We start from the raw sequence: 19,072 nt of genomic DNA, 5'->3' as shown, positions 1-19,072 counted from the left end.
AGTTTAGCATCTAATGAACTTTTCTCTGTCATCCTCTGAATGACAATCTCATTTGTGCAACTCTTGACAGCATCCTCACTTTGGGCAGTATAAGTGTGACAGTGTAAGACACAAGCCTCTTTGTGTGATGTCTCTTCACACCAGCAGTTGTGTAATTTTTTTTAAATCTCAAAACCTGTTAGCTACGCAACAGTTTGGGCTTTTCGTGTCTTGCTTAATAACCTGAAATGGATGAAAGTGGAACCAGCTTAAGCCTGAGTGTTTATCTGTTATTGTCTGTGGCTGCAAGCTACATGTATGTGTTTTTAAATGCTGTGTGTGGGTAAAGTCAATGAGCATGCCATGAATGCGGATAAATGCTCGTTGTGTGTTCCTATTCGATGGCCGTTCCCTATCAGTGTTTGTTTGGGGTTAAAAGCCCCTGTCTCTGAGGGTGTTAGCGGGGGTCATCTAAACCGGATCTGCAGCAGATTCGCTTAAGAGGCACAAGCATAATCTGTAGCTGGCTTTGTGCTCCCAGATTAAAGTGATGATGTTTTAAACCTTTCTCACGGCCACAATATGCCTTCTCTTCCCTCGTTGCTACTCAGTATGTATGTGACAGCAGATCCACACAGCCGGGTTCAAGAAAAGGACACCTTCCTCGCTATTTATGAAACGGAGAGCTTTAGCACATTATCTGAGACGACGCATGCATGTTCTATTCATCTATTAATTTGCTATCAGTGTGGTGTAGCTATAGCCTATCTCCTCCAGTGTTTGAGGGGAAACAGCTGCTAATCCTAATCCCCCCATGTCCCCCCACGGGATTCTGTCAAATCACAGGCCCTTTAAAAAGCTCTGGCTGGCTGGTTGCAGGGCTGGTTGAGTGGCTGGCTGACTGGCAGCCTTGAAATGAGAGGACGGACAACACTCACCCACTCCCGTGACTGACATCTACTATAGGCCCCCGGAAAGTATGTCACTTGTTTGTACAAGTATGTACAAACACCAGAAATTTCCATTGCACACGACTTCTCGAGATGAATCATCCAATTCGGTAAAAATAGCTTCACCCATAAACATTTACAGATGAGAAGTTTATGTCAGAGGGTTTAAATAAATGTATACTATACTATACAGAAAAACTGAGCTTTTGGTTTTACACACCCTGCCCCAAATGTTTGTTGCTGTAAAAGACGTTCTGATAAACAACTTTGGTGTTCTCATTTAAAAGAAAACAGACATGATATGTTTAGGGATGTTGGAAACCTTTGGACAAAGCCAGGCTAACTATACCCTCTGTCTCCAGTCGTAATGCTAAGCTAAGCTAACTGTCTGTAGCTTCGGACTCACCATAAAAAACGTAAGGTGAATGTGAATTTTCTTATCTAACTTTCTGCAACAAAGTTTCAGGCCTGAATGAAAACCATAAAAAGACTTATCGGGTCTGTCTTTGCTCTGTTTTGCATCATATCTGGGTAAAGTGAAAAATTTACTCCAAAAGCTCTCCAAGAGTACAGTATTTGATTTTTAATCTCTCTTCTCTGCAGCACCCTTTCTAACTTTCACTTTCGAGCACCAACACTAATATTGGTCTTGTCCATCAGCTTTTTCACATCAGTCATTCCAGATAATGACTATCAGCTGGGAGAGACAGAGCAGAGGGATGTGGAGACCGAGCGCAGAGTATCAGCCGACACGCTTGCAGCGCACCTCCCTCCCTTGTTCTTGGTCTGGGATGAGAAGGGGATGAGGAGTTCGCGGGTAACTATCAGTTATCAGCGTGAGGATTAGAGACTGTCATCAGCAGCCATATGCCTCATATTACCCTCCTGATGACACTAGATGGAGAGAGGGAAGAGAGCGTGGAGGAGGAGGAGGAGGCTCGGGGGAAGGATTACACCCGCTCTAAGATTTCAGTGTAGAAGTCAGGTAGAGAACAGAGCCTGTCAAACTTAAGTCTTTTAAACATATAGAGTCTATGAACGAACTCAAATTCACACTGATACACATAAAGCCCTGCAGCAAAAGCACTTTTCACCATTAGGTTCCTGCCACAGAAAGCCAAGCTCAACACAATGCCAGTTCCTGTTGTCGAGATATGTGTGTGCATGAATGTAAGCTGTGCTGGATATATATGTAGAGCCATACGGTAAAGCCAGGATGCTTCTTTCCATGTTTGGTGCCTCTGGCTATGCATGTTGACTATTATTCAGTACAATGGACACATATGTGCTCTTCATTGATCACACAGAGAGAATAAGTACCCATGTATGTCTATGTGTGTAGGGGGGAGGCTTTTGTTACTATATCTGTCGGGTCTGAAAACTTGGAAATCACTATTCTTGCGGGGTCTGACATCTTTGTGGGTTCGAATGGTAGTTTCAGGGTCAAGACTTAAATTTAGGGTTAGGGTTACATATGTGGTTATTAGGGTTAGGGTTATGGTTTAGGGAATGCATCACGTAAGTGTTCTCAACAAATATAATTTGAAAACATTGCGCTCACTATACCTGTGGGGTCTGACAGCTTTGTAGGAAACAACATGAAGGACATAACAAGTTCCAATTGGTGTTTTAGGGTAAAGACTTGGTTTTTAAGGTTAGTGTTGTGGTCAGACGTTTGGTCATTAGGGTTAGGGTTAGACATTTGGTTGGGAGGGTTAGTGTTAGACATTCAGGAATTAAGTTCAGGGTGAGATATTCAGTTGGGAGGGTTAGGGTTAAGCATCAATGCATAATTTCAATGACGTGATGAAGTTCTCAACATACAGGCACATACTTGTGGGGTCTGACAACTTTGTAGGAACCAAAATGAAGGGCATAACAAGTTCAAATGGCTTGACTTGGTTATAAGGTTAGGGTTGGGGTTAGACATTCTATTGTTAGGGTCCGGGTAGACATCGTGTCAATGACAGGTCTCAGTGAAGATAGGATGAAAACATGGAGATCACTACACTTATGGGGTCCGACAGCTTGATGGGGAACAAAAATGTTAGATGCCACAAGTTTAAATGGCAGCTTGAGACTTGTTTTTAGGGTTAGACACTTGGCTGTTATGGTTAGGGTTAGGTTATGCATCATGTCAATGGTGGGTCTCAACAAACAAAGGTGTCCATGTGATTGTGGAGGGTAAGTGTGTTTGTGTGTGTGTCTGTGTGTGTGTGTGTTGAGAAAGGGGGGAAGGCTCAGGAGCGACAGCAATACAGTAAGTGTTTCCATGTGCTTCTCTTATTCATGAAGACACACAAAAACACACACATTCAGACTGACAAGCATGCTGGCATATCCATGTCAACAAAACCACACACACACACACACACACAGAAACGCAGCTCGTGTGACTCATTAGGTGACTCAAGTCCTGACTGTAAAAATAACATCTGAAAACATTTACCGTTATATTCATTAACAGTTGTTCCAACTCATGACGAGAAGCACTTTCATGGATTTCCATCAGATGCACCTTGCCAGATAAACTAACTGTGTGGCTGCTCCAAATGAACAGTACATGCAGACCTGCATATCATCTCCTTCATCTTCCTTCTCCTTCTACTTGTTCTTCTCCTTCTTCCCATTTCCAGTTCCTCATTCATCGTAGTTCCTGTGTGCTATCGTTGGCCTAATTTGGTGCATTCAAGCAAAAAAGAGAAACCGGTGCAGAGGATGTGCTGAAAGTAAGCCCAGGTTCACAGCAGCAGAGAACAATGATTTAATCTGATAGTCTGACACTATTAAAAGCTAAAATGTTTCAAAAGGATGATATTCAACACCTAATGTATTCTGCTACTTTCATAAGCTGTTTAATGTGATCCACGATGAGTTTTGTGCTGTCTTTGACCAGTAAGGCATTCTTGAAGTTTGACCTTTCATCGCAACAGCAGAAATCATGTAAGATTAATAATATGCTCATAAGAAACACTGTTTGTCTCTGTCAAAGAAAACTACAAGGGATTCCATTTTTAATGTGCTGGTGTAAATCTGCAAGAAATTAAAGGTTTCTGCAACTCTGGACATTGCTGTTTTTCATATTCCACTGCCACTGAGCCGAACTCAAAGTGAATGCATAAGTATTTGGAGTGACTTGTGTTTTCTCTATCGTATTCACAGTCATTTGCATTGTGAGCATAAATGCTTGCGTGACATCTCATAACCAAAATACTTCCACATAAGCATCATTACACCGGCATGCTCCAAGACTGATTGAGCGTTGTTTGCTAGTTTTCCTCATCAGCCGCCACAGCGGACCACCATGAAGAGCAGAGGAGAGGCAGAGAGGCACTTAGCATGTAAAAAGACCATATGTGTGAGCACGAGTGTGGGCACAGAGAAACGATATGCCTGTGGTCCTGCCTGGGCTTATGTGAATCCGTGGGAGGCAGAGTATGACTTTGTTCATACTGTAGTATATTTGTGTGAGCACATTGGTCTACATGTGTGGGTGTGTGCACTTTTTCCACAGGCTGTCACTTGTACTGCTGCTGCTGCTGAGTCTATGGTAAGTTACAGTTTCTGTGTGATACTGTGTGTGTGTGTGTGTGTGCGTGCGTGTGCGTGCATGTGCGTGCATGTGTGTGTTTCTGTGTGTGTGTTTAAGCTTTTGTTTAATTTCTACTTCCTGTTTTATTCTTGGCCTAATCCAAACGCAACACAGCTGTGCAGTCAGCCAGAGAAAGAGGGCTTGGGGGATGGGTTGCCAGGTCCTGGTGAGTGCAGCCATGCTCTACAACTGCTACCAACAGATGGAAGGGAAATGGGGTTACCAGCTTGGGCTTATCCTCTCTTTTTAGGCCAGACGGCCCCCCCACCACCACACACACACACACACACACTCATCCATCCCCTCATTTGGTCATAATTCTGGCCTTAAAATCTCTATATTTTGGTGTTAGCTTTTTTTCTTTTCACTGTAGGTTTGATTCTATGGAAGACTGTTCCTGCCAGAAAAAGGTTATGGGTGAGACATCTTCATGAGTGAAATACTAAGTCAGAACTGTGACTCTCCATCACGTAACTTTGACTTGAGTACATTTTTTGACATAGTTCTTATTTTAGAATATTGTGTTTTTTGACTTTACAACAGGCACTAAATGTGTCTCGTATTCAGATCGTCTCCAGTGTTGATCTCCTCAGATCCAACTGAGATCCGCTCGCTCAGTCCTGCTCAAGGTACAAGAAGAAAGAAAGAAGACGATGGTCACATTATGTTTTCAGGTTGTCTGTCCGTGTATACAGCCGTCTGTCTGGCCATCCGCTCATCTGTCCCATTCTTGTGAACATGATATCTCAAGAACACCTTGAGGGAATTCCCTTAAGTTCGATACAAACATTCAGTTGGACTCAAGGATGAACCGATTTGAATTTGGTGGTCAAAGGACAAGGTCACCGTGACCTCACAAAACCCTTTTTTGCTTTGTTAACAACTCAAAAGAATCCTTTCAAATATTGCACGAAAAGTTCATTTAGACTCACGGGTTAACTGATTTGATTTTGGTGGTTAAATGTCAAGGTTACCGTGGCCTCATGTAACATGTTTTTGCTGGTGGAGGCATATAACAGCAGGGCAGGAATTCGAGTATTTCCTTTCTTTTCGATTGGTCTTGGATACAATTACATTTGTACTTCCATGTGGTGTGTGCAGTAAGACTGCAGCGCTGTCATCAGAATTTTTTTTAACACCACATGTAAATGTGGTAGTAATAACTAACCTATAACTTTCATATTACAACAATCCAACATTTTATCTTCTAATTTTAACTATCATGAGGATTTCATAACTTTGATCTGCTGTCTCATGATTTTGATTTTCTATCTCATAACTGACTTTTCATCTGGTTATATTAATCTACTGTTGTAGCTTTGATTTACTGAGTAATTATTTGTCTCATAAAAAAAATACTTTTACATAAGTCACAAGTTTTACAATCAAAAAAATCAGACCTGTTATGTTGATGTTTGTAACTTTAACTTTTGACTTTCTATCAAATGATTTTTATTTATATTGGTGTTTTTTCTTCACACTGGATTGACCAACATAAGAAGTGGACCAACTGGTTTCTTCTCATGCCATAAATAAACACCATCACTTTGTATCTTTATCTGGCTGGATGTATAATATATGACCCACATAATGGGTCATGTATACAGACGAGACGTTACTCAAGATCGTCTAAGAGTTATGTTGATGCAGGAAAACCAGACAATCCTTGAGAGGAGCTGTTGCACAAAACATACAAATGAAGCTGTATATTGATTAGATTAATATTTCAGATGCTGCCTCTGCTGCTGTGTGTTTGTGTATGTGATGAGGAGGGCAATCAGAGGCGCAGACGTGGACTCTCCTGCTCGAGCTCCACTAAAGCAGGCCCTCTTCACTCTCTTCAGTCTCGCCTGCCTGTGGAGAGCTGAGGCATCTCTCTCTGGTCTTTCTCAACCCAGCACAGCACATTCATTATTAATCGAGCAGAGTCTCTCCCTCCTTCTCAGCTCAGCCAATTACCGTCGGGCCCCTGCGACTGCAGCCTGTCTCATTTGACGCTGCACTGGTTGGCTTTGATGTCTCTATCAACACGAAAAAAGCTGGGGACCGAGTCTTAATAGAGCAGAGGGGGATTATGTGACTGCCTGCCTCTGGGGGTAGAACCTTTTTTTAAACATATATGTTTAATTCATACTTTTATTTTATTATCAGGAGACGTTGGGCCCTGCTTTAGCCAGGGTCTTGTCACTCTGTGCTCTGCTATCACAGTGACATGGTCGTTAATCCTGTTACTCTTTCATTTGGGGGAGTCGCACAAGCCTGCGAGTGGAGCAGGCTCGACTGCCCGGGGGCCTCATGCTCCTCCCTCCTGGGCTGGTAGCCTTTCCTTCCTCTGCTCGTTCCATGTGAAGAACGCCTTGATTAACCAGCACCAGCCTCTCTGCACGCTATGCTGATGGTTTGGTATGAGGTCAGGCTGCTTTTGGCTCCGATGTTAATGTTGTTGTCAGGGTTCAGAGTTCAGTTTGCTTTGAAACCAATTGAGGGAATGGAAAAGTAAAGTTCTTTGGCAGAAATATGAAAACAGAAGTTCTACATCTGATCTATGAAGATCCAGTTACCAGTCAAGTTTAAATGAAATCCAACTATTCACCCTCCAACAGTGTGCTTGATAATCAACAGATTTTTCTGTGCCATTAAGGCAAACGCTCAGCTCGCTGGTGGACTCTGTTAGATCTTTTCCATAGTGGGCTCTTCGCCCTGAGTTGAACTTTAAATAATAATCCTTCCATCACTTCCCTACTTCAGGTCCCACCTGCTATTTGCAGCGCTGACCTTTAAAGCAGGAAGTTACTGTTAACAGAGCTCCAGCAGCTGTGACGACAACCTGCTTTACAGCATTTTTCTCATCAAGTGTGGCGCTTGTGCACATTCACCACACCCCCCAAGTTTAGATTATGGGTCTGGAACTTAAAAGTTATGACTTCAGCTGACAGCTACGGTGTCAAGTGAAAGACTCAGCCGGCCTCGCTGCTCGACAACAAACGCATATTACAAAATTCATTTTCATTCTACATGATTTTCATTAACCGCCAACAGCGAGGGGAGAGTATTACATAAACCGCTGATGTAATTTTCAGAGCATGACTCAAAGCACTGGGGAACCCCACGCAGCAGAAGACACATCTCAGAGCTGGTTTCTTTAAGAAAAAGACAACATTGCATACATTTATTAGGGATGGACGCCAATTCCAATACATGCAAATCACCACTGTCCTTTAAATGTAGTGTCGACATTATTGCAAACACTTGTCTCCCTGCTGTTTTGTGTATTATATTTTTATTATCTTAGGATAAAAAAAACATTAACAATTACATGGGATGCCTTGTTCTGCATAATTTAACGTATACACAGTGGGAACAGGAATGGCAATGCTTTAGACATCATCACAGCCTCTTCATAACCCCACCCACCCCCAACCCACTGCCCGCATGCAGTTTGCACTGCACAAAGGCCAAAAGTCACGTGAGACAGCCTGCAAAGAGCACAAGAAGCATTCACAGTAAAGGAGGAGAGGAAGGAGGAGAGGATGGAGGGGGGAGAGTAAAAGATGAGAGGAGAAGGAGGGAGGAGGAGGGGAAGAAGAGAGGGAGTGAAACAAAGTGACTGCAGCACTGGCCTTGGTTTAGACAGGAGAAGGAGCAGCATAGTCCTAGTATATCATTCTAACTTCTCCCACACTTCAACTCCCGTCTCCTGATTGTGGTACTCTTTCCATTGTCTTTGACACAAAAAAAGTTTGTTTATATATGCATGTATATATGTATATACATATACGTATGTATATATATATAAACACTTTTTTTTTTTATAGCTACAGCACCTTTTCCCATGGGGCAACAGTGTCAATACCTCGCACATGGTACATGGCCGTGCCAAAGAAAAAAAGAAAAATAAAAAAAACAATATATTGGTCAGGATATTTATCTTTTTTTCCCTAAAATTGGCATTTGACATGATGATATTCTATTGCCGTCTGGGGGAGGGAAGGGACAAAGGTTCTTCTTTTGAGTTTATATTCAAGTTTTCTCCTTTTTTTCTGGTGTATAATTTCTTCTTTTCCTGTTTAAAAAGAGTTCACACTTTTGTGATTTGCGTGTGCTGCTCTTCATCAAAAGGTTCATTTTCCGGATCAGAGTCAGTGGTGTCAGAGTATCGATAATGGTCTGGCTCATTGTCGCTAACGTCCGGGGTGACGGATGTTGAAGTGCTTGCCTCAGAATTCGAAGGCTCCTCCACGGCTTTCGTAAAATACAACTTCACCTGAAATTGGGAATTAGAAAGACATCTGACTTCAGTCTGTGCAATAAAAATAATCTTAAACAAGTCTTATCCTTGATCTTCCCATTATTATCTAAAATCCTGCTGCTGTCACTGCTTACCTTGAAGTTTGGCGAGAAGTAGCGGTTAGCTTTGTCTTTGTTGGCCTTGTCCAAGTCGTTCTTAGTGAGCGTCAGGATGAGGTAGTCCCTGTCGCTGTCCCTGCAGCTGTCCCTGCTCTCAGCGCGCTGCGTCTGCATCTGTAGCTGTGGTTGTGGCTGCCCCTGCCCCGGTCCCCCCTGCTGGCTCTCCGCATTGTTCACTGCCCCGTTTTCCATCTTGTCCCCGCTTTCCTCTGGTCCAGGGATGAAGAAGGTGTTCACCCAGAAGTGAAACATTTTGTCCTGGAGAACAGAGATGATGAGAGATAAGAAATGTATGTTTCTGATCAAATTTGAGACTGGGCTCATATTTTTCTCATTGTTACAAAAATCCATTTTCTTCTCAAGACTTTCCAAATTTCCATCTAATATCTGTTCTTTCTGAAGATGGAAAAAACCGCCCACATAACACCCGATCATTCCTGAGGCTTTAGCCTCTGTCATTTTCTGTCAAAATAGTGCATTTGTTGAGGGACTATTTTTTATCAATTAATACTATCTAATAGTGGGACACTGCGCCTCATTCATGTGTTTTTAACAATTTCTCAACAAAATAGAAAGCGTGGGTAAAAAAACTTCATATATGGTTTTGGTCTTTTTCGTGGGATTTATGAACACCCACAAAATTGGGGGGAAATGTTTTATCACGTCAGCTTATAGTTAGTTAACACAATGGACATCATGAAGATCAGCAGCAAAAATAAGTTTGCATCGATTAACAGAAATTTGTCAGCGCCAAGAACCAAGCCACAGAAATACAACGTACCTTCTTCATCATCTTATTTTGTTTATGGAAGAACTCCACTTTGATGTCTCCACAAACCGGCAGCGGCTGGGGGAATTCGAAAAACATGTGCTTGTCCTCGCGCCGCGTGTGAGCGGGGTGCGACGTGTGAATCTTCACTTTCAGCTGGTACACCACAAACTGGGGATCTGCGTTTAAAAAAAATGAGTTGATGTTGCACAGGTTGAGGAAGGAGTGGGGGGGTGTCAAGGTTATGAGATTTGTGAGAAGAGACAGAGAACACAAGATGTGGAGTGAATGACAAGAGGAGGGAGTGGATCAAGAGACAGGATACAAGTGTTATTACATGAGTTTGCAAAGCACACCCCACCAGACAACCCGCCACCCCCCAGTTGAATAAGTGCAAAAACAAAAAAAAACGTTATATTAATATCAGAGAAAGGGAAGGTTACAAAATTCAGCACCCAAAGAGACCCAGAGACACAGGACCCTATTCTGAGACAGTCACAGTTTGGTCTTGAACCAGCGCGACAAGGATTTGAATCCTTCCTTCTTCCTGTCAGGGGTGGGGGGGGTGATGTTGGAGATGACTTCATATGCCTGTGAGCTAGTCCCATCCTGCCAGGCAACATGTCTACCTCAGACTGCTCCTGCCTGCTGGATCTCTGGGGCCATATAAAAGCAAATGAGTGAAATGATAATAATGGATAAAAGGCTCATTTACCCCAATGCCAATTCCCTTCTTGAAGCCCTGAGGGGTCGGCTCGCTCCTGTTTTTAACGGTACTGTCCCCTTAGAGAGAGAGAAGGAGATTATCACAAAAGAGAGCCTGGCTGGCCTGTCAGGGGCTTGACAGCACAACAGGCACAAACACAAAGAGATCTACACAAATATGTACATCTACACAGCTTCTCTTAAAAGAACATCATACAGTACGTGAATTTGAAAGTGGATGTGTCCACGTTTTAGGTTTTACACCGGACCTGATGTGTTGTGAGATTCACAAAAGGGGAAGGAAGAAAGGGGAAACTTGAAATCGTTGAAGATCTCAAATGAGCACAAAACAATTGGATTGGACAAACAGAAAGGTGTAATGCTGGATTATTTTCTGACACAATTATCAAACTAGCTTCTACTCCTTTATTGGTGCAGTGACCTAAAAGCTGAGGCTAAAAAAGGGTGGTGTGTGTGTGAAGACATCAAACTCAGAATAGGGCCTTTTTAAAAAGGGGAGTAAGGAGGAAAGAGAAGGATCGATACAGTGAGAGCTGCTCAGCACAGTCAGGTGTTAGGGAAAAAGCCACTGAAATGAAGGAAGAGGAGGTGTGTTTTTCTTCTTTTTCTGACCGTCAGTTAAAAATGGACAAGTTCAGATACCAAAAAAGCACAACACTGTGTGAGTCAGACACATTTGAGCAGAAAAAAACCTGGGTTATTTGACTTCTTTGCCTCTGAAGACCAAAACAGACGCTATTACACCACAAAAGCGGTTTTCTGTATACATTCAACTCCACAGCACTGACATGTTGGGAGAATATAGACACGGACACTGAAAAGGAGTCATTAGAAATTTACACCCGATGTGTCACAGACGTGTCAGTGGTAATTTAGTGCTTGTGGAGTCAGTACAGATGTTGGTTGTTTTTGGTTTCGGCACACTTTTCAAATAAAGCACAGTCCGACTGCTTGGTGTCTGTGTCACTCAGCCACTGTTTGCTTATGCACTGTTTTACAATAAGGCCATAAAACTTAAGGTCCAAGCAAACATGCATTGATATGTAAATACTCATGAGCTAAAGAAACTTGTTAACACTGCTTATTGTATGTAAAATAAAAAAACCATCACACTTAATTCTTGTCATGACTTTAAATAAGATCCTGGTTGTGTGCGTGTGCAGAACAGTCAGTGACTGTGAGGATTTTAATTCTTGAACTAATTCCTTACAAGGAATCTAAAACAATGTAAAGTACGGTGACTAAAATGCAAACTTGTTCAACTTTGCAGGAGTTTGGAGGTTTACTTCAAAGTAGAAATTATAAATGGTTTTCTTCAGTGACAGATGCCAAAGGAAGAAAAAACATCCTATGACCTGAAAAACCATAATAACACACAGATGAGGGATTTCATTTAGGAGAATTATTTCTAAGTAGCAACAACATAATCAATAAGAAGCTGCTTTCTTTAGTCAACAGGTTCAAAATGAGTGCAGCAGATTCAGCCATATTTGAAAATCCTTTGTGGTGTGAGCTCTACCACAGGTGACCTGCTCTCTGCTAAATCTGCAGCGTGGGTGAGCCCTACAACGCACAAGGTTCTCGTCCCATTTGAACAGCGGCGTGCGTGCCTACACCTTAGTTTAGAGTTAAAGTTGAACATGAGTGTGACTCACTGCAGGTGCCCCCGCTGAACATGGGGAGAGTCTCAAACACCATTTTGTGGAAGAGGAGCGCCACCGGCTTGTACTCTAGCTGGTTCTTCAGTAGGTAGCTGTAGTAGTAGACGTAGCGGCGCTGGCTCGGGATCGTTACTCCCTGCAACAACAAAGACAACACTTTAGAGATCTGGAAATGACGTCGCCTTTTCTGTGTGTTCAAGTGTTTGCATCTTAACCTTAAAGAGAACATTTTTTAAAACCAGCAATTTACAGCTTTTCCGTTTCACAAAACAACAAACTGAATACACATTTTCACACTTTTCTGGCACCAAACTGTCTGAGGAACTGATAAAGCACTGCTGTGACGTTTGGTCTCAGGTGAACATCGTACCTTCTTGTCCCTTGTCCTGACTTCCCCGTAAAAGTCAAGCGCTTCTTGGGCCTCCAGGAATTTGCCGCGATGGAGGAGATAGGCGCAGATCATGACTCCTGTTCGGCCCTTCCCGGCCTTACAGTGGATGGCCGCCACGTGATTGTCATCCTCACTGAGCCACTGGTCCAGGTCTTCACAAAACGGCTTAATTAGCTCCAGCTGAGGAGGGTTGTGGTCTTCGAAGGGGTACTGTGCAACTGATGCGTGACGGGATGCAGGCCCACGCAAAGTAACGGGAGAGGGGAGGAAAAATTGTGGACAAGAACACAGCGGCAGACATGTCGGAGGAGACGAGACAGGGGAGAAGACACAAAGAGTTATGAAAACCTCACTAAATATCCACTGTGTTCTACCAGGCTTTTTTATTATTTAAAGGAACATCTATAGAACATTAGCCTACCTCTGCAGTTAAATTTGGCAGCATCGTAGTGTCTTTCTGCACAGCTGAAATGGGAAAAACAAAATCCAGTTAGCGGTTGAACAGAGGAAGTTAGCGAATAAACAATGAGCCATTCAGGTACAAACAACGTGTGCAACACTTACAGGTTGTAGATTTTGTAATGGTTTTTATGCTTTGAATCCAAAAACCTGAAGAATCATAAACAGAGAGAATAGTTATAGTAAATCAATAGATGAGGTCGCAAACGAGGAGCAAAAATGAGTGAGCACAAGTAATAAAATGTCTTTGTTCTCTTCTCTATAATCACAAATTAGAAGCAGAAGCGACAACTCACCGTACTACATCGTCTATATTGTTTCTGTACACGCCCTCGAGTCTGTCTGCTGGAAAGCCCATAGCAATGATGTTTGGGTAGATATCTGTTCAGGCGGGGGGGGTTAAGAAAATGTACATCGTGCATGGTTTTACACAAAGAAGGTGCCATCACAGGTGTGCCCAGCAGCACATGCTGTATTCAATGGCAAATTTCAAGAGCTAACACTTTTAAATAAAAAAAACATTTGATTAAGTCTTAGGTCAACATAATTATTTTAGTGAGTAGGAGCACACCTACACGAATGCAAAGAAGAGCAGCAGAGCAAAAAGTTTCAGCAAATGTCAATGTGAGGGTGTGCTGGTGTGTGTGTGTTGTGACTGATGGCTTTGACAGTGAGAAGCAGGCAGAGAGGATGGGAGTAACAGCGCTCCTGCTCGAGCCAGGCCCACATGTGTGTGACGAGGAGACTCTCCGCTCACTGACCTGCGTGTATTTTTAGAGCCCAAAGTTATATTGGGATGATCGCAAATGTTCGGCTTATCTCGCTTTCGAGCTCAGCCGGACCAATTTGAATATCTGGGAGATCAAATGCAGGCCACATGAAGACGCGTGGGTAGGCAAAAAAAAAAAATGTTGCATCAAACAAGAATCCTTTGTGTCATGACTCGCAGGCTGCAGGTGCAACAGAAGGTAGTCGTGCGTCTGCAACAGTCATCGACGGACGACACACAAGTGGAACCACACGCACCAGATTCCACGAGTTTAACTCCTGGCTGCACCGCCCAGCTTGTACTTCACCTCTTGTGCGTTTACAGCTGCCTTACATCATCGAGACCTGGCTCCACAATTCAGAGCAGGAAAGTGATGGAAAATGTCGGAGACAATTACATGGTGACACACATTCAATCTTAAAGGCACACATCAGTGTCGTGTGGCAGAAGAAATAACGAATAATCGAGTTGGCATGCATGTCTTTGAGGTTTGGCTGCAACGCCTACCTGTAACTGAAGTCTGCTTGTCGCCATAAGCTGCAGGATTTCACACTTTAACCACAGACTAAAGGACAACCTTTTCTTACACTCCTTGTGCCGCGGTGTCAAAAAATAGAAAAGCTGAATGTTTCAAATCGGATGTGTCTGGTTCATTTTGAGCAAACCTTATTTTTTCTCAAGAGTCAAATCTCTTTTTAACTGGTCAGAAAAATTTGCCACACAGGTCTGATGACTCTGGTGAGAAAGTGCAGCTGCCTGCGCAGTCTTGCACATGTAAAACCACACAAGATCAACCCTTTGACACAGTGCACACACAAGTTCAGCGTTCAATCACCGGACCTGACGGAATCGAGAGTAAGTGGCCGAGGTCAAGTGTTTAGACGTATATATGAAGATTAATGCAATTTTTTACGAATCTTGGCGGACGATCTTCAATAAACTTCAGCGAGAGGAATTCAATACATCAGCCGAGGCATGAATTCAAAAAGCTCCACAGCAAATCTATGATATTATTTGCATAAAGCCAAGCTACTGTCCCTGTAGACCACAACACTGGCCTATCTGTACTAACTGTGCCATAATCCCTTCCATTAATGCCTCAAAGACCTAATTAAGAGCCAAATAAAGGTTTTCTGTGCCATTTAATGGGCTACTCTAACCCTCGGACCTACTGGCAATGCGATCCCAGTCAGACTATTCTAAGTGTTTTTAAAAAGCTCCAGAGCTCCCAGGAGAACCTCAGCCCAGAGCATGGGGGGCTTGGTCTCTGCAGCTGGGAGGAAACACACATGCGGGACCCCCGACGGAAGCTCCAAGTAGGAGGGAGAAAAAAAAAAAAAGGGAAAAAAAGAAAAGAAAATCTGCCGTTTCAGGCACGCCTTTTCTTTAAAGCCAGCCCTGCCTCAGCTCTATGCATACGCCAAATCCACGACTGAGAACGAGAGAGGGGGGGGGAAAGGGAGAGTGGGAACCGGCAAGCGCCGAGTGAGGAGGGGGTGGGGAGGACAGGAAAGGAGGAGAGCAGAGGAAAGGGGGCAAGCAGAGGGAGGGAGAATTAGAGTGGGAGTAGTGAAGAAAAAGAGAAAAGGAGAGGTGGTGGGTTGAGAGGAGAGAGCACTCAGACCGACAACGCTGATACAAGATCACTGGCAACTCTATTTTAAGGGCAATTCCCAGAACTGTGATACTGCATTACATAACAGCAGAGCCCATATTGTTTTTAGACACCATGCCAAAAAAATAGAAAATGATAAAAGGCATCGTTGGAAAGGACCCACATCTGAACGACACCAGACTTCAAGCCCAGAGACAGGCGGCATCTTTGAGTGGCGTGACCCCCCCTTCACACCTGCACACCACAGAGTCCTGCCACTTAAATATGTGACATGTGAGGACTCACCACATTACAACACTGAGCGAAAAACATCTGATCAAACGTTGTGATGCACGCGCTCCAGCATCTGCAGTCACACTTACATCACAGCTCTTCCAGAATCCCCTTCAAAACGTCTCTATCTCTTGCAGTGGCAGTGAATCAACGTAATTCACTCAGCCTTACATTTCTATTCTTTGGATAAAGGGAAAAAAAAAAACGATGCTGCCCAGCTGTGTTATCATCAATGCCACAACGCTGACAGTAACCAGAGCTAATTCAGTCCATAAATACACAGACCTTTTTCATTTCTCTACATGCTGTGTGGAACCGGGGAGGGCTGCAACTTACAATCACTCTCTTTTTGGATGAACATCACATGTACTTCCTTGATTAGTTCACCGATCGTTTGGTGTAAAGTGTTGAAAGTGCTGAAAAAATATCCCGATTTCAAATGTTTGACTAACATGCCGAGACACTAAAGATGTTAAATGACTCTATTCAAATTTCAGGAGCTAAAACCAGTGAATATTTGCTTTAAAAAAATATATATAAACTATCAATTGTGAAGTGTTGCAGATTTACTTTATGTCGATCAACTTGTGGTTCAAATTGACTTCTTGTTTTCAATACCGAAAGAGACGGTTTTGATGCTCTTGTGCAAAGTCAAGTGCACTTCCACCACAACCATGACCCACTGTCACTAATCAGGGTTGGTACTTACGTTGGTCATGGTCAACTTCAACATTCAGCTGCTAATCTAGTTTATGAAGTACCAACTTTTAGTTCCAGAGATATAGCTCCGGGTAACCAGGTCAACAATCACCGGTGGTAACAGATGAGATTTGGGGCCTGGAATAGAAATGCTTGAATCTGGAAATGATTGCAGCTTCATAATGGGAAAGGACAATATAGTAAAATTAGATTTTTCCAATCCATCAATGAATATTCACCCATAGAAGACATGGGTGAGGGGGGGTGGGGGTGGAGGGAAGACCAGGTCACACTATACACCAGAGACCCACCATGTGAAAAAGTGATATCATGCAGAATTAAAGGTGATAAAAGGTACATGTGTGAACATTAAAATCCATTCCACCACTGAAGAACATCTACCTGCCTTCACCTGATTATAAAGACAACCACGCTTGACTTAATGGAACTGGCTGATTTCACAAGACCGAACCAGGACCATCCCTGGACCGACTGCTCCTCCGACACACCACTGCACAGTCGGACGCTCTTCTCCAGCTGCAACGAGCCTGTGACATTTCTGCGCGCTGCTTTGACAGATCCACCATCTTTCAAACATGCTGGGTGACAGCAAAGCTGCGCTGTCTGACCAACTAGCCGTCGAGCTAAGTAGCAGCTAACTCCCCTCACATCTCCGCCTCGGCTTCTACTCATCGGTGCCGCCGGTCCGAGGACCGGTCGGTGTCCGGGCCGCTGTGAAAACGAGCAGCTCAGGGAAGGATACATGTTAAGTCCAGGTCGAACCCATCCTCTTGATATCTCCTTTTGTTCCGGCTGACCATTTCTTTTATAATCGCAGCCATTGTAGCAGGTGACAGGAGTCTTTAAGGGGTGAATGATGAAAACGGGATTTTCTGGAATCGGCCGTGGGCTCGTGTCCGTCGCAGTCGTTCCCTCTGTGGATCTTTGCAGGTCCTCGTAGAAGACGTCGCTAGCCCGCAGAGCTAGCGGGGGCTGTGGGTCGGATTAGACAGGCTTCCTCTGGATCATAAAGACGGGCCTCGCTCTGCTCCTCCGTGCAGGCCCGACTTTCCCGATCCTGCGATTCGTCTTGCAAACGCCCCCGAATCAAATACATGCAGGTGTCCTCGGATCCAGCTCCGGATGTCGGACACGATCCAGGCCGATGGCTCAGTCGCAGCAGCCGCCGCGTTCGACAGCGAGATCGAGGACTCACCGGGTCCCGAAACACGTATCCAGACGGTGCTAGCCAAGCAGCTAGCTAGCACAGCTAGCTAGCAACAATAGCTAATGCTGCCTCCTTCGATCCAAAAAGCCCCTAACGATTCAACATTGTCATCGACTGATTGCCAAGAACACATCTGAACATAAAGTGACAGGCTCCACCTTGAATGTATGCGGGGTAAACAAAGCTCAGGAGTCGGCAGGGGTTGGTTTGACAGCTCGGTCCCGGGGAATCATCTTCTTTTCTCGCTCCTCTCGCTCCAGCTGAACTCTCAGGCTCCCATCATGGCCTCCACCGAGGGAAAAAAAGAAGGTAGAGCAGGCTGGGATTTTAGAAAAAATATCCCTCCGCCCTCAGCGTGTAGTCCCACGTCTGTTTTAAAACCAGCGGACCCGGAATCGAACAGTAACGTGTCAACAATTCCCACCAGGTGCCGAACAACCCGCCCGCTCACACGTGTGGTCGGTTCGACCCGGAAGAGAGCGACTATGGGGTAATTTCGTGCTGCTCGCGGAAGGATAAAAATGAGTCCGCCCGCGACGCTCCCTTCTGTCAAAGTGATCACGTGTGGCTGTAATAAGGGAAGTTTCCAACATAATGTCACTTTTCGCGGTTTAAACTGTCAGTTCAGCCTGTCACTAACATATGTGATGAGAAGAAGGACGACATGTCCCCGGTACATGTCAGCACACAGCACTGCATCATGTTTATAGAGGGAAAATAATGTATATATGTACAAAACCACAGTCAACCCTGAGTTACACTGGTTATTGTATGGCCTATGTTATGATGTCATTGATCCAGACTAATGCTGTAAAACCAATATGTACATTCTAGATTTAGTTGCGCAGACAAAATATGTCGATGATGAGGATGGAACCAAAAAACTCTCAGGGTTTTACAGGGTTTTTATGTTAAAGCTGCAAAAATCTGTAACTAAATCAGTCAGTTGACCAACAGAAAATCAATTAGCATGCACACAATTCATCCTTCTATTTTTTTTGTGAGTGCCAAATAATGAACTAGTTCCAGATGCTTACTGGTTTTCTTATTCTTTCTAACTGCGCTTTCAGACTGGAGCAATGTGAAGACATCACTTTGGATTCTGGGAAATTGTGTCGTGAGTTTTCCCCTCTATTCTGACAAACAAAATCAGTTGAGTGATTAATTGCGAAATAAACCTGAGTGTGATGAGTTTGACTGAATTCACACCAAACGTCAGAACACATGACTATGCTCTGCGTTTCTTGTGACCTGGTATTGTGACAGCCAACCACAGGATGAGAAGGGCTTCACGTCCACGAGCTTCACATCTGCAATGCAGGACTATTAAGAACACAATTTCATGAAATGTGTATCAGCTGGAACTGAAGAAGCCTGAATCAACCCAAGTCTGTGCAACATAACATGAGTGCAAACCATTTTATACATAAACTGTCAGAGCTCATGAACATGTTCATATGAAATAAGCATCCTTGCCCACCAGCCTTCATGCCAGTACAGATGTGACTTGTGTGCTTCCATAGGTTGTGGCCTGAATCACATTTTGAGATGTTA

General features: G+C 43.7%; 1 protein-coding gene across 1 annotated transcript; it reads right to left on the bottom strand.

The window, feature by feature from the left end:
• Positions 1-7,784: 7,784 nt before the first annotated feature.
• Positions 7,785-18,054, bottom strand: LOC109634811 (phosphatidylinositol 3,4,5-trisphosphate 3-phosphatase and dual-specificity protein phosphatase PTEN). The gene is given in 11 exon segments (XM_020095510.2): positions 7,785-8,785; positions 8,905-9,186; positions 9,710-9,876; positions 10,413-10,427; positions 10,430-10,480; positions 12,079-12,220; positions 12,455-12,693; positions 12,897-12,940; positions 13,040-13,084; positions 13,231-13,315; positions 17,054-18,054. Coding segments are annotated over 11 exon segments (1,335 nt in total). The 5' UTR covers positions 17,133-18,054; the 3' UTR covers positions 7,785-8,599.
• Positions 18,055-19,072: the final 1,018 nt, after the last annotated feature.

This window comes from Paralichthys olivaceus, chromosome 14 (genome assembly GCF_024713975.1).
Source record: "Paralichthys olivaceus isolate ysfri-2021 chromosome 14, ASM2471397v2, whole genome shotgun sequence".
Classification (NCBI taxonomy): Eukaryota; Metazoa; Chordata; class Actinopteri; order Pleuronectiformes; family Paralichthyidae; genus Paralichthys; species Paralichthys olivaceus.
This window is presented reverse-complemented; position numbering and strand designations above follow the sequence as displayed.